Here is a 19,703-nt window from a genome sequence, read left to right as displayed (position 1 = left end):
GCTCTGCGTCTCTAAGCTAACCCCACAGCAAGGACTATATCTCATTCCTGCCCCCCGCCCTTACCTCTCTGATGCTGTCCACGGCGCAGAAAGCTGCCAGTTGCCGGTGACCTCCCCCCCATTTCTTGCGTGAGAAGACATCATATAAAACTATTTATTCATAAATATTTTCCAAAATGAAAATAGGGTTACGAAAAATATTTTAAACACCCGGCCCTCAGCGGCTGCATAGCACCTCGGGAGAAGGGGGGAAAGCAATCAGAAAAACAGCCTCCCCTTTTGAATTCCTGTCCGTCCCTCCCCCAAGGAAAACCCAGCCGATCTGCTCTGGGGCTGGATCTCATGGGAGTGGGGAGGAGACGAAAAATGGGAGGGGGAGAACTGAGGGGGAGGTGGGGTTTGGGCCCCCCCGGAGGAATTTGTGTGTGTGGGGGGGGGTAACAATAATTCTGCTGGATTTTTTGCTGCTTTAATTTTTTTTTTTTTTTTTTTAAAAAAGCCAAATGATTTCATTCCCCTCCTGCAACACTCCTCCAAGATCATCTTTGTTCACTTTTTTTTTTGGCCTGCGCATGTCCCTCTGCCCGCCCCCCCGCCAACACTCACCCAGGAAGGGGGGCTGGGGAATGGCTGAGTCCCCTCCCTTCACAGCCACAGCCCCCCCACCCATGTCTTTTAAAACTGCATGCATTTAAAGGGTTCAGATGGCCGGAGGGGGCCCCCGCCTGGGGGGGGTTGGGTGGGGGAGGTGGAATGGAGGTGGGGGAGGTGAGCTTGGCCTCTCCTTCCCTCCCCCACACCCCAATGTCTCGCCCGCGTGACTCTGGAAGGCTGGCGCCCCCTGGGGGGTGAGCAGGCGTCACTGCAGGTCACGGTCTTCTAGATACCGGTACTCGAAAGTGAACCCTTCCTTCTTCCGCTGGCCCCATTTCTCATAGTCGAAGTAGATGTACGTGCCCTGAGGGGGGAACATGGGGGGGAGGCATCAGCAGATGGGCAGAGCCTATGGTGCTGCATGTACCACTGCCTGACTTCGGGCCTGAACATGCAGGTTTGTTATCGTAGGGTCTCCCCATGGGTGCTAGGGCTGAGAGGGCCGGCTTTGACATGGAGGAGTCTGCTGTGGGGAGCGGAGTGACTTGTGATAGCAGGGTCTCTGAATCCCTTCCCCCATGGTAGTGGCCCCACCCCAGAGGTGGCTGCATTGTCCTGTGGGGCAGCAGCACGGAGGGGGGCCCGGAGGGAGGGGGAGGCACTCACCTGCTCAAACTCATCCGTGATGGTCTTGGGCTCCTCATGCCGCTGGAACCACATCATGTACTTGGTGTGGAACCGCCACGACTGCTTCTTCAGGGCTTTGGCCGCCAGGTACTGCGCCTTGGTGCCCTGGAGAGAGAACCAGGTGCGTCACACCGCTGGCCAGTGGGGGGCAGCACTTGGGGCAGCTGGGATCCTCCCACGGGGCTGGGGGGCAGCTGGGACACCCCGCCACCATGGGGCCTGGGTTGGGGGGGGGAAGCAGATGGCATGTGCCACTGGCTCGGGGGTAGCTGGGCACGTACCATTGGACCGGGGAGGAATGGGGAGAGACTTGGCCTGTACCACTGACACAGGAGGGAGCTGGGACCAGACCACAGGACCTGGGGGCATGGCTGAGCCCATACCACCAGCGTGGGGGTGGGCAATGGCTTGGTAAGTACCAAAGGCAGCAGGGGAGAAGGGGAATGTACCATTAGCTCTTCTTTTGGGGGAGGCAGACTAGCTACATAAAGACTAGCTACATTGCAAATAGAGCGATAGCACCATTCAGCATGTACCAAATGCTCTGGGCATGGGGGGGGGGGGAGAACTATTGACATACACACCCCTTGTCCCCTGTTGTATGTCTCATGTACCAACCACAGGGATGGTCAAGGGGGACTGTACCATCAGCACCTGTGGGGAGGATCCCCTCCCACATACCAGAGGCAGGTGGAGTGAGAGAGAGAGAGAGAGAGAGGGGGGATCTTGGCACCTGCCAATGGCAGGGAAGGGAAATGTACCATTCACACCTGCAGGGAGGGGAGTTCCCCTTGCACATACCAACTGCAGGTGGCCAAGGAGGGGTGTGAGGTACCAATGGGGGAGGGGGAGGGATGGAGCATACCATTCACACCTGCAGGGAGGGGACTTCCCCTTGCACATACCAACTGCAGGTGGCCAAGGAGGGGTGTGAGGTACCAATGGGGGAGGGGGAGGGATGGAGCATACCATCCACACCTGCAGGGAGGGGAGTGTCAGGTGGCCGATGCGCAAAGCCAGCAGCGGTGGGGGGGGGGGCACGTTGGCAGCAGTCACCCACCTCGCCCCTCCTGCCCGAGGGAAAGGCGGCAGCGGCGGCCAGACAGGGCGGGACTATAGAGCGCTCTAGCCTGCAGAGGGGGCCCTTCTGTACCTCCAGATAGTAGAAGATGAAGAAGAGCGTCTCCGTGGAGAGCCGCTGGTAGAACTCCACGGTGTCCGAGTGCAGCGGAGGCATCTGGTGGTGGTAAGGGGGGGTCGGGCAGGGGTTCCGGGGCAGGTACTGCCTGCGGGGGTGGGGGGAGGGGATTAGACAGCCTGATGGGCGGGGGAGCAGCACAGTGTCTACTGGGAACAGAACAGAGCAGTCCTGGCTCCCAATCCCCTCCCCACTCCCCCCCGAGGCTGGAGATACAATCCAGCTGTCCCGGCTCCCAGCCCTCCCCGCTCTAACCACTATCCCCCACTCCCCTGCCAGAGCTGGGGAGATAACCCAGCTGTCCCGACTCCCACCCACATCCCCCCCCGGATCTAACCACTATCCCCCACTCCCCTGCCAGAGCTGGGGAGATAACCCAGCTGTCCCGACTCCCACCCACATCCCCCCGGATCTAACCACTATCCCCCACTCCCCTGCCAGAGCTGGGGAGATAACCCAGCTGTCCCGACTCCCACCCACATCCCCCCGGATCTAACCACTATCCCCCACTCCCCTGCCAGAGCTGGGGAGATAACCCAGCTGTCCCGACTCCCACCCACATCCCCCCGGATCTAACCACTATCCCCCACTCCCCTGCCAGAGCTGGGGAGATAACCCAGCTGTCCCGACTCCCACCCACATCCCCCCGGATCTAACCACTATCCCCCACTCCCCTGCCAGAGCTGGGGAGATAACCCAGCTGTCCCGACTCCCACCCACATCCCCCCCGGATCTAACCACTAGACCCTACTCCCTGCTCAAAGTCAAGGACTGAATCCAGGAGTCCTGTTCTCTCCAAGCCCCCAACATCCTAGGGACTGTGCCTTACCGGATCCTCTCGGAGTCCGAGGGGTGAGGCATGTGATGCCAGGCTGCCTCCTCCATGGCCTGCTGGTAGAGCTGCTCCTTGGTGAGGGGCACCGGTCCCAGGGGGCAGACCCCCAGGGAGAGAGGGATGTTCACCTCCGACAGCTGGATAGGCGGCTGGCTGGAGGCCGGCTGCGAGGTCGTACTACTAATTAAAATGTCTGCTGGGGGGACAGACAACAGACAGCCTGTTAGATTCCTCAGAGAGCGTTGGGAGCACAAAGCTTTAAAACCAGTTTATGCAACAATCCCTCGCCCGGTGCTGAGATGCAGCCACCTCTCGGGTGGGACGCAGGGGCTGGTCCTACAGAGACCCCCTCATCTGGAACTCTGCGTGCTTCACACTGCAGTCAGCTGTGCTGGGACACCATGTGCATGGGTGGAATCCCTTCCTGTGCTCCAGCGAGGCGCAAAAGCCTGAGAGCCTGCTGAAGATTGAACCCAGGAGTCCTGGCTCCCAGTCCCCCCCGCTCTAACCACTAAACCCCACTCCCCCCCAGAGCTGGGGAGAGAACCCAGGAATCCTCACCCCTTTCAGCCAGGTGGAGAGATGGCACTGGGTCCTCTATACTGGATCCAATGGCTGCTCGCTCTGCCATGGATTTCAAGCTGCTCAGGGGCTCGGGCGCCTGGAAGTGACAGACAGGGTGGGTGGAAGGGAGTCCTGTGGCTGTGCCCTCCCATCCCCCGAGGTGCCCCCCCATCCCCCACATGGACGGGGCAGGCTCACCTTGATTTCTGGCGTGGAGCTGAACTGGGGTGGCCCGTTGAGCAGTGGCTGGCTCGGCTTGGCTTCGGAGAAGGACGGGGTCGGGGAGCTTGGGGTATTCACCGTCATGGGGACTAGCAGGCCAGAGCTGGCACTGGGGGGCGCAGGGGCTCCGCTGGGCTCTTTCCTGGGGGAGAGGAGAGAGCGTCAGTGAGTGGCTGGTGGGGCTGTGGGGGGCGCGGCCGCCAGGCGGGTACTCACGCAGCGCTGCTGGGTGGGTTGTGGGCCACTGGCTGGCTGGGGAGCGCTGGCCCGCTGCTGCCGAGAACGGAGTCCGATGTGCTGTCAGCCACCACGGAGCTGTAACCTGAGGGCGGAGATGCAGCTCAGGGTGTGGGGGGCAGGGTAGGAGAGCACCCCATTGTTTAGAGCACCCCATGGCCGAGTTTGAAAAGTCCCAGGCAATCAGGCCAATGAGACACCCCCCTTCCCAACCAGGTTCAGAACCCAGGAATCCTGCTTCCCAGCCTCTCCACCTCAACCACTAGACCCCACTCCCCTGCCTCAGCTGGGGACAGAAGCCAGGAGTCCTGGCTCCCAGCCGCCACTCTAACCACTAGATCCCACTCCCACCCTCCAGAGCCTGGCAACAGACCAGGGACTCGTTCTCTGTGCTGACCCTTGAACCGTGCCTCCTCCCGGCACTCACTGGTGGCCCCGTTCTGCTTGCTGGCGTTCTGCTGGGCGCTGGGAGGCCGGGGCTGCGAGGCGTTGGCACCGGGGGGCGGGGGCGCGACGGCCTGGGCGTAGGGGGTGGGGGTGCTGGGCGTGTGGCCGGCGACTGGGACAGCCTTGGCCCCACCGCTCCCGCTGCTGTTGGACACGGCTCCGTTGCTGCTGGAGCCCGGGCCGTTGCCCAGCGAGGAAGAGGTGCTGGAGCTGCTGCCCAGCTGGTAGCTGGGTGTGACGGCCGGTGAGGGCGGGGGGTGGTTGTTGTGGATGCTTTTCGAACCGTTCTTCGCGGGAGACTGTGGACAGACGAGGATTAGTCCTGCTCCCCCCCCGCCCCAGAGCCGTCAATGGAATCCAAGAGTCCTGGCTCCCAGCCCCCCTGCTCTAACCACTAGACCCCATTCCCCTCCCAGAGCTGGGAGAGAACCCAGGAGTCCTGGCTCCCAGCTCCCCCCGCTCTAACCACTAGCCCTCACTCCCTGCCCCAGAGCCATCAATGGAACCCAAGAGTCTTGGCTCCTGGACCACACCCTGCTTTAATCACTAGACCCCACTCCCCCCGCAGAGCTGTGGAGGGAATCTAGGAGTCCTGGCTCCCGGAATCCATGTGCTCCCACCCCTGGATAAGGCAGGCAGACTTGCTGAGCAGGCAGGACCCTACCCAGGGTCGTGGCAGAGCCGGGCTCCACACCCAACTCTGCCACAGTGGGCCAGGGCAACCCTGGGCGAGGCAGTGAGCCTCTGCCCCAGCTCTACAAGCGTTACGTGCTATGGTGAGGGACCTGGCCCCGCTGCTGCCCAAACACACTGGGCCAAAGCATCAGGAAGCATGGAACTCGCTGCTGCAAGATGGCACTGGCTGGTCCCCAGCGGCACCGAGCCTGCCGTGCGAGGGGCACGCCGGGAGCCTGCACAACGTCTCAGCGCTGATGGGCCCCACACCAGCAGCTGAGAGCCACGGGCACTGCCCTCTCTGTGCAACCGAGCCAGGCTTGGGGGTGTGGGGGGGTGTGTGTCTCTCTGTCCGGTTTGCTGTCTGTGAGCGTTTGAGAGTGCTCTGCCCCCGAGGCCCTTTCTCTGCTCCCCCACCTGTGTGGGGCTGTGGCGGGGAACTCACTTGGACCCCCCCACTGCTGATCTCTCCCTGCACCTGAGTCCCCGCTCAGAGGCACATTGCTCCCCACAGCCCCCTCACTCTGACCCCTCCCCCCAAGCTCCATGGGCCCCCCACTCTGAGCCCGCCCCATTTGTGTCACCATAGCCCCGCATTCTGACTCCAATAGCCCCCACATTATTAGCCCAGCCCACCTGAGCCTCACAGCCCCCCGAGTCCCCGTATCTCCCCCATTCTGACCCCACCTGAGTCCCCACAGCCCCCCCACTGAGACCCCTCCCCACTGCCCCCCACTCTGACTCCTCCCCACCTGAGCCCCACAGTCCCCCCACTGAGACCCCCATAGCCCCCACTCTGAGACCCCATAGTCCCCACAGCCCCCCCACTCTGACCCCTCCCCACCTGAGCCCCACAGCCCCCTCACTGAGTCCCCATATCTCCCCCATTCTGACCCCACCTGAGTCCCCACAGCCCCCCTACTCCATCTGAGCCCCACAGCCCCCCCCACTCTGAGCCCTCCCCACTGAGACCCCCATAGGCCCCACTCTGACCCCTCCCCACCTGAGCCCCACAGCCCCCCCACTGAGACCCCCATAGCTCCCACCTGAGCCCCACAGCCCCCACTCTGAGACCCCATAGACCCCACAGCCCCCCACTCTGACCCCTCCCCACCAGAGCCCCACAGCCCCCCCACCTGAGCCCATAGCTCCCACTCTGAGGCCCCCACTCTGACCGCACCCCACCTGAGCCCCACAGCCCCCTCACTGAGTCCCCATATCTCCCCCATTCTGACCCCACCTGAGTCCCCACAGCCCCCCACTCTGAGCCCTCCTCACCTGAGCCCCACAGCCCCCCCACTGAGACCCCCATAGGCTCCACCTGAGCCCCACAGCCCCCCCACTGAGACCCCCATAGCCCCCACCTGAGCCCCACAGCCCCCACTCTGAGACCCCATAGTCCCCACCTGAGCCCCCCACTCTGACCCCTCCCCACCAGAGCCCCACAGCTCCCCAACCTGAGCCCATAGCTCCCACTCTGAGGCCCCCACTCTGACCGCTCCCCACCTGAGCCCCACAGCCCCCTCACTGAGTCCCCATATCTCCCCCATTCTGACCCCACCTGAGTCCCCACAGCCCCCCACTCTGAGCCCTCCTCACCTGAGCCCCACAGCCCCCCCACTGAGACCCCCATAGGCTCCACCTGAGCCCCACAGCCCCCACTCTGACCCCTCCACAACTGAGCCCCACAGCCCCCCACTGAGCCCCACAGCCCCCCACTCTGACCCCTCCCCACCTGAGCCCCACAGCCCCCCAACTCTGACCCCTCCCCACCTGAGCCCCACAGCCCCCCTGCTGAGTCCCCATATCTCCCCCATTCTGCCCCTCCCCACCTGAGCCCCATAGCCCCCACCATGAGTCCCCACAGCCCCACTCATAGAGCCCCGTGACCCCCCACTCTGACCCCAGAAGCTGAGCCCCGCCCCACTCTGACCACGCCCCACTCGAGCTCCCCAGCTCACTGCAGGTGGGTAGCCTGGCCCCACGGCAGCCATCCCAGCAGCCTCCCAGGGCCAGCCCAGGCCACGGCGGCCCCGCCCTGCGCCTCACTGGAAGGAGGCTGGGAGGGGGCGGGGCTAAGGGCCCATGTGATCCCAGCCCCCCAACAAGGAGCAGGAGGAGGCGGGGCTAAGGCAGCCCCACCCACTCGCAGCTCAAGTGGCCGGGGCAGCCATGTTCCCAGGCTTCCCCACGAAGTCCTCACCAAACCCTGTATTAGACCCGCCCCCCAGCCGAGGGAACCCAGGAGTCTTGGCTCCCAGCGACCCCCCCCCCAGCTCTAACCACTCACCCCCCAGAGCAGGGGAGAGAACCCAGGAGTCCTGGGTCCCAGCCGCGCTCCCCTCCCCTCCGAGAGCCGGAGAGAACCCAGGAGTCCTGGCTTCCAGCTCCCTGCTCTAACCCACTCGCCCCCACTCCCTTCCCAGAGCCGGGGATAGAACCCAGGAGTCCTGGTGAAATCCCCAAGCTCCGATCAGTAGCCAACACCCCACCCCACCACACCCCCCAGCATAAGGGCAGGCGCCCGCCAAGTCACTCACCTGACTGACCTCGCTGTCTGTCGACCGCCCCCTCTTCTTGTCATCTTCCGAATTCTCCTGGGGGTGGGGGGGACAGTCAGTGCTCGCCCTGCCACTCCCTGTGGAGATGGGGGGACCAGCCCTGCCACGGGGCAGCCAGCACACGACACACTGATGTCTCCCTCGTTATTGGGGTCACTCTGCCGGTTGACTCTGTCCTACCCATGGCACTGGAGGCCTGGTGTGGCTGGGCCATGGTCACTGTTATCGGGGGCACATGCACTGGACATCGCTGCCATGAGGCAGTGCCCCTTTGTTCTCACCCCTAGTTCCCTCCTCCCATTTCCCTAAGCCAGGAGAGCCCAGGTGTCCTGGTTCCCAGCCCCTCCCCACCCCCCCACCCCGCTCTAACTACTAGATTCCACTCCTCTCTAACAGCCAGGATAGAACCAGGGGGTCCTGACTCCCAGCCCCCCCGCTCTAACCACTAGACTCTGCTCCCCTCCCAGAGCCAGGAGAGAACCCAGATGTCCTGGCTCCCCGCCCCCCTCACTAGGTAATGCTGCCTTCCTTAAGGGACACTGACCCAGCACCCCTGCCGCTGGGTTACCCTGGCTGTGTGGGAGCCTGCCTGCGCAGGCCTCCGACTGTCCCACTTTGTACAGGGCTGGGCGACGGATCCCACTGGGGCAGGACTCGAGCGGCAGGGCTGTGCCAGGTGGGGGCGGGGCTCCTTACCGTCGTGCAGTTGGCAGGGCTGGGCGGAATGGGCGAGCTGGAGGTGGTGGAGGTGGGAGTGCTGCTGGACTGGTTGAAGATCTCGTCCTCCAGATGGCTGTGGCTGGGCGGGGAGGTGGCTACCAGAGCCTGCGCTGGAAGGGGGCGGGGAGCAGAACAAGACGCAGTTAGGCAGCTAGGCTGGGAGTCAAAGACGCCGGCATCCCGCCCTGCGCCTGCATCCGGTCTGCCCTGCTTTCCCGGGGAGAAAACCGGAGATCTGTTCCAACCGGAGTTCTCCCAGGCCACGTACCCAGGGAGCTGAGATCTCCCAGCTGTGGTCTTGTCTCCCTGCTCGCCCGGGGGGACGCTTTGGATGGAGGGTAGCGTTCCAATTCAGGAACGGACGGGAGCAATTTCTTCTAAACTCTCTGTAAACACCAATGGCCTGAACACACTTTGGAGAAAACTGTTCTGGGATAAAACCCCAACGCCTCTAGCCAGGTGATTAACAGGCTGCAAAGCGCCAAGGCTCCACCTCCCCAGCTCCTCCAGACGTAATCCAGGAAAAGCCGAAGAGGAACATTTCCAGGCCTTTCCAGAAAGATGCAAGGAAATGAAACACGCTGTTGCTGGATTCGGGGGCCTCACAAAGCCACACTTGGGGCAATTGGAACCGCGGGGGCTCCTGGCTTCTGCGGAGAGAATCTCTCCTCTGATCGATCTAAAGGCAAAGCCCTATAGTAGCCCTGGCTCCTGGGGGAATCTGCGCCAGGATTTCTGAGCAGTGGCCCCCTCCTTGTGCCCCTTTGACAGCCAAGGCATGCCCTCCCCAGCGATCGCACAAGGGATTGCGGGGGCGGGAGGGGAATGAGACACGGAGAGCAGGAAGGCGCGAGCGAAATCGGCTGAAGACACACAGTCTTTGGGGGCAGCGTGACTCCAGAGGAGCGGTGCTTTCCACAGGCAGGACGGGATGACCTGCAGGACCCGAGTCATAGAAATGGGATGAGATTTAACCATACAAATTGCACGGGCCCTCCCCCGACTATTTCAGCTGTAAGACAGGGGCGGTTCCCCCGGTTGCTGCAGCTGGGACACGGTTGTGAAAAAAGCCAGCGAGACCTCGGGAGGCATCTGCAGCAAGGCGAGGGGAGCCTGGATTCCACTGGGAAGCCCTCAGCCAACCCTCCTCACGGCAGGGCGGGCGGTTCGGCTAAGCGAGGGGGTCCCTTCCCGGTCTGGGTTACCTCTGGGTTCGGCTGCTCCAATCCCGGCTCTGGTTCTGGGGTCCCTAACCCAAGCAGGACGCCGATCAGCTGGAGAGGGCCCAGCGACCAGCCAGGCGGACGCTGAAGCGGTTGGAAAAACCTGCCCTCCCGCGAGAGACCTGATCAGCGGAACACAGACGGTGACCGGGGGCGGGGAACTCGACCCCTGTCTCTGCCCCGCGGGAGCCGGGACACTTACGAATGTCTTCTAAGTCGAGGTCATCGTAGAGAAACTCGTTCTCCTCGAAGTCGGGGTCCTGCGAGGAGTCCACGTAATACTCCACGTCGTCCTTGATCTTGCGGATCGAGTCCACCTGGATGGAGTCATTGTCCAGCATGCGCAGGATGGTCTCCAGCATGCGGATGTGGTATCGGTGCTTTTCGATGTGCCGCTTCAGCCCCTCGATCCGGTCCTGCTTCTGCGGGGAAGGGGCATGGGCAGATGGACACACGCCGAGAAACGGCCCCCTCTGCCCACACCCCGCCTCTCCAGCCACAGCGCACAGCACCCCTTCACTAGCCCCCACTCCCTGCCCAGAGCCAGGAGAGAACCCGGGAGTCCTGGCTCCCTGCCCCCTCCCCCCTCTAACCACTAGCCTCCACTCCCCTCGCAGTGCCGGGGATAGAACCCAGGAGTCCTAGCTCCCCGCACTCTTGTCCCCCGCCACGGTGCCACCCCACACATCCTCCTTGTGTCCCAGGCAGGCAGTGACTCACATCCTTGTCCCCCTTCTTCTTGCGTGTCTGCACAGAGAGTGACTCCACCTCGCTCTCAAACTGATCCACCTGCATGTTCAGCGTGTCGATGGTGTTCTGGGGGGGGAAGGGGGGAGAGCCGCACACTGTCATCCCCAGTGCTGTCCCCAGGGGCTCCCAGCTGCTGCCAGCCCGCAACCCCCCCGAGACACTCGGCAGCCGCTCCCCACCACTACCTGGGGCCTTCCCTGGTGCTTCCTCACTGAAGATCGCAGGCCAATATAAAGCCTCCAACTGCCCTACAGAAAGGCGGTAATCCATACAGGGGCCCCGCGCCTGGTGCTGGGATGCGACCTCTTCTGGGGTGTGGTACAGGGGCTAGTTATCCAGGGAGCCCTCATGGGCACTGAGACACGAGCTCTCTGGGGTGGGGTGCCGAGGCTGTTCAGGACGAAGCGCCACACTGGGGCTTTGGGACCAGCAGTGACTGTGAAGGGAGAGCACCCCCCCTGAACCTCCCGCAGCATAGCGCCCCCTAGGGCTGCCCTGGAGACAGCAGGGGAGAGAGCCCTGTTTTTTCTCACAGCTTTGGTCTTGCCCCATGCCCCCATCAGTCTGACCCCTGCTTAGCTGATCAGGAGACCCCTGCCCCCAGCCTCACCGTTAACCACTGGCCGACCTCTTCCTTCTCCTTCTGGGCAGGGTCGACTTTCTGCGCCAGGCCCAGCCCCTCCTTGGAGTAGGCTTTGGTCTTGGTCTCCCGCTCCACCACCTTGAACCGCTCCATTTGCTGGAACAGGAGAGAAGGAGGTGGGGGCGGGCTCAGTGTCTGGGGAAACAAGGGGGAGTGTCCCCCACCCCCACACAGGGGATCAAGAGACCCCAAGAGACATAGGGGCTCCCCCCACCTCAATCCTGTCCAGGGGCATGGCAAATATAGCCCTGGTTGGCCATGCCTGGCAGCCTCTCAGCTGCACCAGGCTCCCAGCCCCTCCCTGCTCTAACTACTAGACCCCCCTCCCCTCGCCAGACACAGAACCCCGGAATCCTAGCTCCCTGCCCCCACCGCTCTCCCGTGCTGCCTGCTGTCATTCAGGACCCAGCCTCATGCCCAAATGGCCCCAGTCCGGCCCTACCCCTTCCAGATCTGACTCCACCTGTCCCTGCCCTGCCAGCTGGCTGCCCTCTGTGATGTCACACTGCCCCACCAGCCAATCACAGCAGAGGGAGGAGTGGCTTATTGGAGAGGAGGGTGGGGCTCAGGTGAGTGTGTGGGTGGATCCCCCCCTTCCCTGGAGTGGAAAGCACCCCCAGTGCCCATAGGGGAGGCCTCGCCACCCAGGAGGCATGATCCCAGCTGCTCTCACTCAGCCCCCGAGCTTTAAACCCTCTGTGTGCCGTTCTCTCCATGGCTGGGACTGCCCCGAACGGATCCCTATGGGGGCTGTGCTGGGAGAGAAGGGCCCAGAGCTGGGCACAGCTGCTCATGGGGGGGCTCCAGGATCCCAGAGACTGGGCCTGGGCATCACTGGAGGTGACCGATACACCGATCCCCTCGCAGTGCATGGAGACCTGCTGTCGGGGGTGTGGGTCGGGGACGCTGGCCCCACAGAGGCTGCCAAGAGGATTGCGCAATGGCTGTGCCAGGATGGGAGTGACACTACGCCACTGGCAGGGGGAGCTGAGCCCTGGTGCTGGGACATCTGGCGTGCAGGAGTCCTGGCTCCCAGCACCCTGCTATAACCACTAGACCTCACTCCCCGCCCCAGAGCCAGGGAAAGAACAAAGGAGTCCTGGCTCCCAGCCCCTCCAAACTCCACTCCCCTCTCAGAGCTGGGCAGAGGACCCAGGAGTCCCGGCACTCCTCCAACTCCCCCACTGCTGCCTCCTGCGAGTGCAGAGTGGTTGAGCGCACAGGAGCCTTCTCAGTGCAGTGTTGCTAGGGCCGGCCCTACCAGGCCCGTGATCCACCAACCCCAGACACAGCCAGTCAGCACGACCCCCATGACGGTCGAGAAGCAGAGCACAAAAACCCCTTCCCCTGCTCTCACCCACCAGTCCCAGCAGATCAACTGGCCGGCCCTTCCCGCCATTTGCTTTCCCCCAGCACCCGGAGACCTTCGCCAGATCGAAGCATCTCTGCCCACGGAGGAAAAACCCGCCAGTTACAGCTCTGGATCGGGGGCAAAACTTCCTTCCTGACCCCGAGAGGCTGCCGCCCTGAAGCCTGGCCATTACCCCCTTTGGCCTCCTACCGTCTCAATGAGTTTCCGGTTGTCTATCAGCTGCCTCTTGTCCTTGATCTCATTTGAAGCTACCCACGTCTTGATCTGGTCCCTCAGCCTCTGCAGAGATGGGGTGAAGAGAGGGGAAGGGTCAGCAGAGAGACGGGCCCATAGCACCCACCCACCCGCCTCACTTAGACCCGTAGAGGCAACAGCCAACACTGCCTTGGTCTGGACGTGGGAGAGGTAATGAGGACACCCAGCCACTAAAAAGTCCCCCCTGCCCCCAATGAGCCCCCACCAGCTCGGAGGACGCCCTCTGTAGAGTGGGGTGAGAATCGCAAGCTCTGGTTTAACAGGGAGCACAAAGATCTCGCTGGACAATAAGGGGAGGTAGAAAGGCGAGACAAGGAGAGACTGGGGGTCACGAGGCCAGGGTTCTATTCCTGGTTCTGGAAGGGGAGTGGGCCTAGAGGTTAAAGCAAGGGGGAAGGGAGCCAGGAGTCCTGGGTTCTATCCCCAGCTCTGAGAAGGGAGTGGGGTCCAGTGGTTAAAGAAGGGGCTAGGAGCCAGGCTGGGTTCTCTCCCCAGCCCTGGGAGGGGAGTGGTGTCCCGTGGTTGAGAGCACAGGTGGCTGGGAGTCAGGACTCCAGCGGCGGGTGTTTTCCCGACAGCCACGGCTGAGACCACGTATCCCGAGGGCTCCAGCCGGACAGATGGCCGAAGTGCTGGGCCCTACCTGGAGCTTCTTGATCTCCTTCTTCAGGTCAGCTTCATACTTCTCCTTCTGGTTGGCGTTTGCTGCATTGTGGAGCTGCAGGCGAGAGACAATGGGTGAGACAGTGTGTAGGGGGATGGGACAGAGTGCCCTTGGCGGGATGGGACAGAGTGCCCTTGGCGGGATGGGGGTGGCGCCCTGATCCGGTGTGGAATCAGTTGGGGGGCTACAACAGCCAGAGAGGAGGGTCTGGGGGGATCCAATGTGGGGTGAGGCCCAGAAGGCTGGGCTGCCCTATCCACAGTGAGATGTGGGGTGGGGGGAGGGGGCTGCCTGCTCTGGCGTGATGTAGGGTATGGGGGCAGGGACACAAATAGCTCTTGGGGTGGTGTGGGGGGCAGCGAGGCCGGGGGAGAGAAGAGAATTGATACAGGAGAGAAAAGCAGAAAAGTTTAGGGACAGGGAGAGAGCAACGTGGGGGAGGATGAGAGAGTAGGGCAGCGAGCCGGGGGTGGGGGTGTTTGAGGCCGAAGGGGGAGCTCTTACCTTCTGCCAAATATCCTCAAACTGTTCCACCCCCTCGGAGACCTTCTTCAGACACCGATCGATCTCACCTGGAGGAGCAGAGGGGCGAGGGTCAGCCCCAACCTCCGACAGGGCTAATTACTGCCACCTGCTTCCCCCCCTCCCCCCCCCACTGAGCCCAGTGTGAGGTACAGGGGAGGGAGAAGGGACGGGCCTGAGGTCACACAATGAACCTCAAATAGAACTCAGGAGTCCTAGCTCCCAGACCTCCCCCAACCGCCTCGCTCTAACCACTAGACTCTACTCCCCTCCCAGAGCCAGGGAGAGAACCCAGCAGTCCTGGCTTGCAGCCCCCTGACTCTAAATGCAGCCGTGACAAACTCCATCGCTCCAGCTCTCACAAAGTAGGGAACACACATGGGGGAAGGGGAAGAGGCCCCTCTCTTTGCCCGCCCCCCCATACATGCCCCCAGCCATGCACCTGCAGGAGGAGCCGCCCTACCTTGCAATTTCCTCTTGTCAGCCATGTTTCGGTCACTGGCGGGGGGCTCTCCTCATGCTTCAGAAAGCTCCAACGCTGCAGGGGACAGCAAAAGAAGGTTACGGTAATGCACCCTCCCAACCCACTGGGAAGAGCCCCTGAGCCAGCCAGTCCCTGTCTTGGGGTCGGATGGGAGCCGGCACCCCCTACAGGGGAGAGGCCCCGGGCCTCTTTTCCCCCCCACCTCAGTCAGCCAGTCTCTCATCATATTCTTTGATCAGTTGTGCCAAGACTGTTCATTCACATACCCCCAGCCCAGCAGGGGGCAGCGCTGGGACACAGCCACATACCCACCCCAGCAGCAGGGGGCAGGGCAGCACACACCCACCCAGCCTTCAAGTCAAACCATGAAACAGCAGGTTTACGGGCTGGGCGGCTGGCCCAGAAGGGGCCCGGCTGACGGGACGCTGGCCGCGTGGCCCCTTGCCAGAGCATTGCTGCCGGTGGCCCTGAGGCTGGCTCCCTGGGGCGTGGCGCAGAAGCTGCCAGCATGGGCCAGGGCTGGGGAGACAGGCAGGATTCAGGTGTGGCTGGGCGTTAACCCCGAAGCCGACCGCGCCTGGAGTCTGAGCGGAGCCAGCTCGGTTCTCAGCGACTCGGGACCGGCAACCCCGGGCCGGAGGACTGTGGGCGACGGGAGCGTGGGGAGGAGACCTCAGCCTATGTGAACAGATGCCGCCTGGACCGGAGCTGGTTCAGCCACCGGGCTAGTCCGGATCCTGTTTGTTATTTCCTTGGAGGGGGCAGAGACGGGGCTTCCCTGGGCTGCTTCACACCGAAGGACTGATTCTCAGGAGGGGCCGCCCTGGATTCTGTAGTGCAGCCCCCGGTGCGAATCAGGGCAGCTCAAGTGTGTACTCCGGTCTCTGGGAGACAGAGAAAAGCCACAGCCAAGGATGCCCTGGCCAGGCCCCTGATCTGCTCCCTATGGGCTTTGGGGGGCAGGGAATAGCGCCAGTGCAGTGTGCCCCAGCCACCCCTGATTCACCCCTTATGGGCCTGGGGTGGGAGGGGAGGGTAGAAAATAGCTCCAGTGAACTGTGCCCAGCCAGGCCCCTGATCTGCCCCCTCACCCCAGCAATGCACCACCCCAGGGAAAAGTGATTCGGAGGGGACTGTTTCCACCCCCTTTGTCCTCTCCAAGGGGTCTGGGCTTTACCGGCTAAGGGCTGTTTGCTCAGTTTCACTTCCTGGTTCCCCAGGAAGCAAACCGTAAGGGATGGGGAGGTCAGGTCATACGCCAAAGAACTTTCCCCCCTTAGGCATGGGGGGAACCCCCTTGCTTCCGAACAATATACTGGAGGCCTCAGGAAGCTGGCCATGTCCCTTTAATCTGCCCCCCCCAAGAGGCCTAAGGGAGGATTCTCAGCCAGCTCCCCACAGCGATCATCTTGTCTGCCCCCCGGGGGCACACAACCCAGCAGGATTGGCTAATTGCCACTGATGGAGAAGCCACACCCAGCCAATCCTTCCAGATGTTAATTACGCCCCCCCCCCCCCCATTAAAAACCTGCCCCTTATTTCCAATCTGAACTGGCCAAGCTTCCCCTCCCAGCCAGTGGCCCTGGTAAGACCAGTGCCTACCAGCCCAGGGAGTCCCCGGGCAGCTGTTTGCTCCCCATGCAGGGGCTTGTAGGCGGGGAACTGTCACCCCTGAACCTTCTCTTTGTTCAGCTACACAGGCGGGGCTCTCCTGACCCTCTGTGACTGATCAACCCCTGGCTGGGATGGGGGACCCCAAGCTGCCCCCAGGATCCCAGCAGTCTCACCTCAGGGCCCCTCACTGTGCCCCCCACAATCCTATTAGCCCACATGACCCCAGTGTCTACTGAATAGCTGCCGTGCCCCCCAAGTGCTTTGCAAGAGGCCAAAGGGCTCTGGCTTACCTAGAGGTGGCCTGGCTGTCTAGGGCCTGCAAGTGGGAGGCTCCTACACAGGTGAAAGAGGCACATGACTGGGAGGAAGATTGAGAGCCCCTCCCCCCCAGCCTGTGCTGCAGCATGGGATGATGGGAAAGGACTGGGGCTATAAAGACTCAGTAGTCGAAGACTGGGCTCTGGGGTGTAAGTGCCACACCTGGGGGAGGAGACCTGCAGCACGTGGCGGCCCCCTTTGTACAGGGCTTACAGAGAGAGGTGAGTGTCGCCAAGCCTGCTTTGCAGGTGGGGAAACTGAGGCACAAAATGGGGCTGTGATGTACCTTGAGTCATGCAGCAGGCTGGAGTAGAACCTGTGAGTTCACGCCAATTTCCTCCTGCTCTAACCACTAGACACCACTCCCCTCCCAGAGTTAGGGAGAGAACCCAAGAGTCCTGGCTCCCAGCCCCCATGCTCTAACCAATCGCCTACATTTTCTCCAGTTAAAACACATGTTGGCCTTTACACACCAAGTAGTGTGAACTGATTTGATCATTTTAGATTCCAACCTGCCACCAATTGCTTAAGATAGTGAATTGGGCTTGTGGACTATGCTGGAAGGGGGGTGGTTGTGGGGAGCTGTCTGAATGGTACAGCGTGGGCACCTGCTTGGTTTTCTCCTGTCGGATGAGTACGTGTCACTACTCTTCTCGTGAGACTGGCAATAAACACAATGATCTAGGGAGAACCCAAGCCCCCCATATCCTGCTAAACACCTCGGTGCCCCTGGAAAAAATCATAGTGAGCGAGGGAGCAAAGGGAGTCTGTAGCTGAATAGGGCTCTCTGGTGTCCCAATCCCCTGCCTTGCCCACAAGCACCCCTCACAATCAGCTTGTAAAGCTCCCTGCCCTGTGAGGCAGGGACTGTCCTGTGTCCGTACAGCGCCTGGCACAATGGGGGCCATGCTCTGTGACTGGCATGAGCAAAACCCATGATTAATCCCATAACTGTACAGCCAGAAACTAGGGGGAGTGGGAGTAAAGTGGTGCACCTGGAAATGACTTGGATCCTTCTGAGACTCGGCTATGCCAGGGTGAAAGGGACCTGCAGAGTAATTCCAATACAATTGAGCGACCTGGTCAATTTCCCCGTGGCCAGGCAAGCCCTGAAATTGATCAGATTGAGGCTGCCCCTTTAAATTTGGATCAAAACATTCTGGAAACCAGCAACTTGTTTTAATCCACCCGAAGATCAATGGACAAGCTTCCCCAAAGGGAAGTGTGCAGATTTTAGAAGAGACTGTTGCCCAGCAATGTCTGAAAGCCAAAAAAACAGAGACTGTCCACAAACAAAAGCGATGGCTAAATCCATTTCTGAGCTGGTCCTGTCTCCTGTGGATCAACACAGATGCAAAGGCCTGGGGATGCTACTGCTTCTGCTGATTACCTCCCCTGAGAAGACTGAGGAGCAGGGATCCCAAAATCAAATCCCCTGACACAGATGTGGACGGGAAGATAAGGCTAACAAGAGTCTGATTGGGCCTTATAAATTTTGCAAAGGTTGGGGAACGGGACACTTTCCCGCTCTGGGGGGCACGACTCTGATCTGGCCCCAGAGCAGGGGGGAATGGTTGGCTTAGGGTAGGGAACAGGACGAGGCCTTACCCTTCTAGGGGGCAGCAGCTCTGATCCGGCTGCAGGGCAGGGGTCTGGCCAGCTCTGGGGGGAGGAATGGGATATGGGGCTTCACCTAAGGCAAATAGATTCTTTACCTGGCTAGTAGCAGTTGTGAGCAGTTGTCTGTTTTCCAACCCCCCCCCCGCAGCCGTGGCCCGGCTGTCTTGGTACCAGCTGGCACTAGGGCCCAGCTCTCTGGGGAGTGCGTGGAGGCAGAGCTGCTGGCAGAGAGGGACAATAGAAGGGTTTAGGGAGACATCCCATGGGCAGCATACCCACCAGGGATCATGGCCAGAGCCCTGCTGCCCCCCCCCCCGATCCCATCCATGCTCAGGGAGGGGGCTGTGCCCCCAGAGGGCATCCAGTAACCAGCCCTTTTGTGGAGTGGGGGGAAGAGAACCCAGGCGTCCTGCTGGCGGATCTACTGCTCTAGCCACTAGGCTGCCTGCCTGCCCCCTAAGTTGGGGGGGAGGGGGGACGGGGACGGACACCCAGGTGTCCTTGCTCCAGCTGCTAGCTCCCCGCCTGCGCTGAAACACCACACAACTGAATAAGGGGAGAAGGGGGACACGGGGGCCCCCCCTGTGTTGCCCCCCCCCCGCAGCACTCGCCCCATGTCCCGCCCCCGGGCTGCTCCCCGGCCCGGGAGCCCGCTCGGCAGCTCACAGGGCTCCGGGAATAAAGGCTCCTCCCGCTTGACACCCCGCAGGCCCCGCACCGATCCCCCTTTCCCCCGGGGGCCTCCTGCAGCCGCTACAGCCCCCCGCGGCAGAGGGCCCCCGCGTGCGCCCTCCCCCGATGGCGTCCCCGTACCCCCTCCCCCCGGGCCCCCCCTCACCGGAAGCTCCTGCGGGCCGGTCGGGCCCCGGGGATCGGTCCCCTCCCCCCCGCTCGCGGGCCGACTGTCGCGATGCTGGCGCCGCTCAGCCGGGTCGCGACCCCCTCCCCCCCCAACTCGCCGCCGCCGCCGCCGCCGCCTCTCGGGCTCCGCGGCATCCAAGATGGCGGCCGGCTGCCTCCGTCCGCCTCTCCGCCCCGGGGCAGGGCCCCGCCCCCCCGCCTGCACCCCATTGGGTTTGCCGCACGCCCCTTAAGTCACTTTGTTCTTCTATTGGCTACATTAGATATAGGCGGGGCAAGCCAGGGGACCTGCCTATCCCTTTATATGTCAATCAACGCCCAACTTCCTTCTTATTAGCCTCAGCACACATCCGTCAGCAATCCTCAGCGTTTATTGGCCGAGAAGGACGGGGTATAAAGGAGGCTCGCCCACATGAGAGCAGGAAGGAAGGGGCGACACCCGTCACAGCTCGGTCTCCCCCATTGGTCGGGGGAGCCGCTCATGAAACCACTCTTGCAGCTGATTGGCTCCCAGCCCGGAGGCAGTGGATAGCTCGATTGCAAAAGTGGGGGAGGCGGGTTGATGGATTCGCCAGACACTGATTGGCTGAGACGATGGACGAAAGACCAATAGTTGTAGCGTGCAACGAGGAGGTGG

The 19,703-nt window shown here is 62.2% G+C and overlaps 1 protein-coding gene across 10 annotated transcripts; it reads right to left on the bottom strand.

Annotated features, from left to right (window-relative positions):
• Positions 1–140: 140 nt before the first annotated feature.
• On the bottom strand, positions 141–19,152 carry CNOT3 (CCR4-NOT transcription complex subunit 3). 10 transcript variants are annotated; one of them, XM_075122588.1, is made up of 18 exons: positions 19,044–19,152; positions 14,633–14,707; positions 14,152–14,219; positions 13,627–13,701; positions 12,918–13,007; positions 11,324–11,452; positions 10,684–10,779; positions 10,166–10,385; positions 8,717–8,850; positions 8,000–8,056; positions 4,735–5,083; positions 4,317–4,422; positions 4,077–4,242; positions 3,876–3,975; positions 3,309–3,510; positions 2,342–2,567; positions 1,261–1,386; positions 141–958 (listed from the first exon to the last, which is right to left on the bottom strand). In XM_075122588.1, the coding sequence occupies exons 2-18, from the start codon at positions 14,655–14,657 to the stop codon at positions 860–862; spliced, it is 2,268 nt and encodes a 755-aa protein (XP_074978689.1). In that variant the 5' UTR covers positions 14,658–14,707; positions 19,044–19,152; the 3' UTR covers positions 141–859. The 10 variants fall into 10 exon arrangements, with proteins under 10 accessions (XP_074978689.1, XP_074978694.1, XP_048688526.2 ...); XM_075122593.1 differs by having other exon boundaries at positions 2,435–2,567; XM_048832569.2 differs by having other exon boundaries at positions 3,309–3,507.
• Positions 19,153–19,703: the final 551 nt, after the last annotated feature.

This window comes from Caretta caretta, chromosome 23, assembly GCF_965140235.1.
Source record: "Caretta caretta isolate rCarCar2 chromosome 23, rCarCar1.hap1, whole genome shotgun sequence".
NCBI classification, from domain to species: Eukaryota; Metazoa; Chordata; order Testudines; family Cheloniidae; genus Caretta; species Caretta caretta.
Note: the sequence above shows the minus strand (reverse complement) of the source record. Positions and strands in the feature narration are given on the sequence as shown.

Coding starts and splice junctions, on each gene's coding strand:
- CNOT3 (XM_075122588.1), bottom strand. CDS start 14,657: ATGGCTGACAAGAGGAAATTGCAAG. Junction 13,702..14,151: donor TTGAGGATATTTGGCAGAAG/GTAAGAGCTCCC, acceptor TCTCGCCTGCAG/CTCCACAATGCAGCAAACGC. Junction 10,386..10,683: donor AGAAGAAGGGGGACAAGGAT/GTGAGTCACTGC, acceptor CCTTCCCCGCAG/AAGCAGGACCGGATCGAGGG.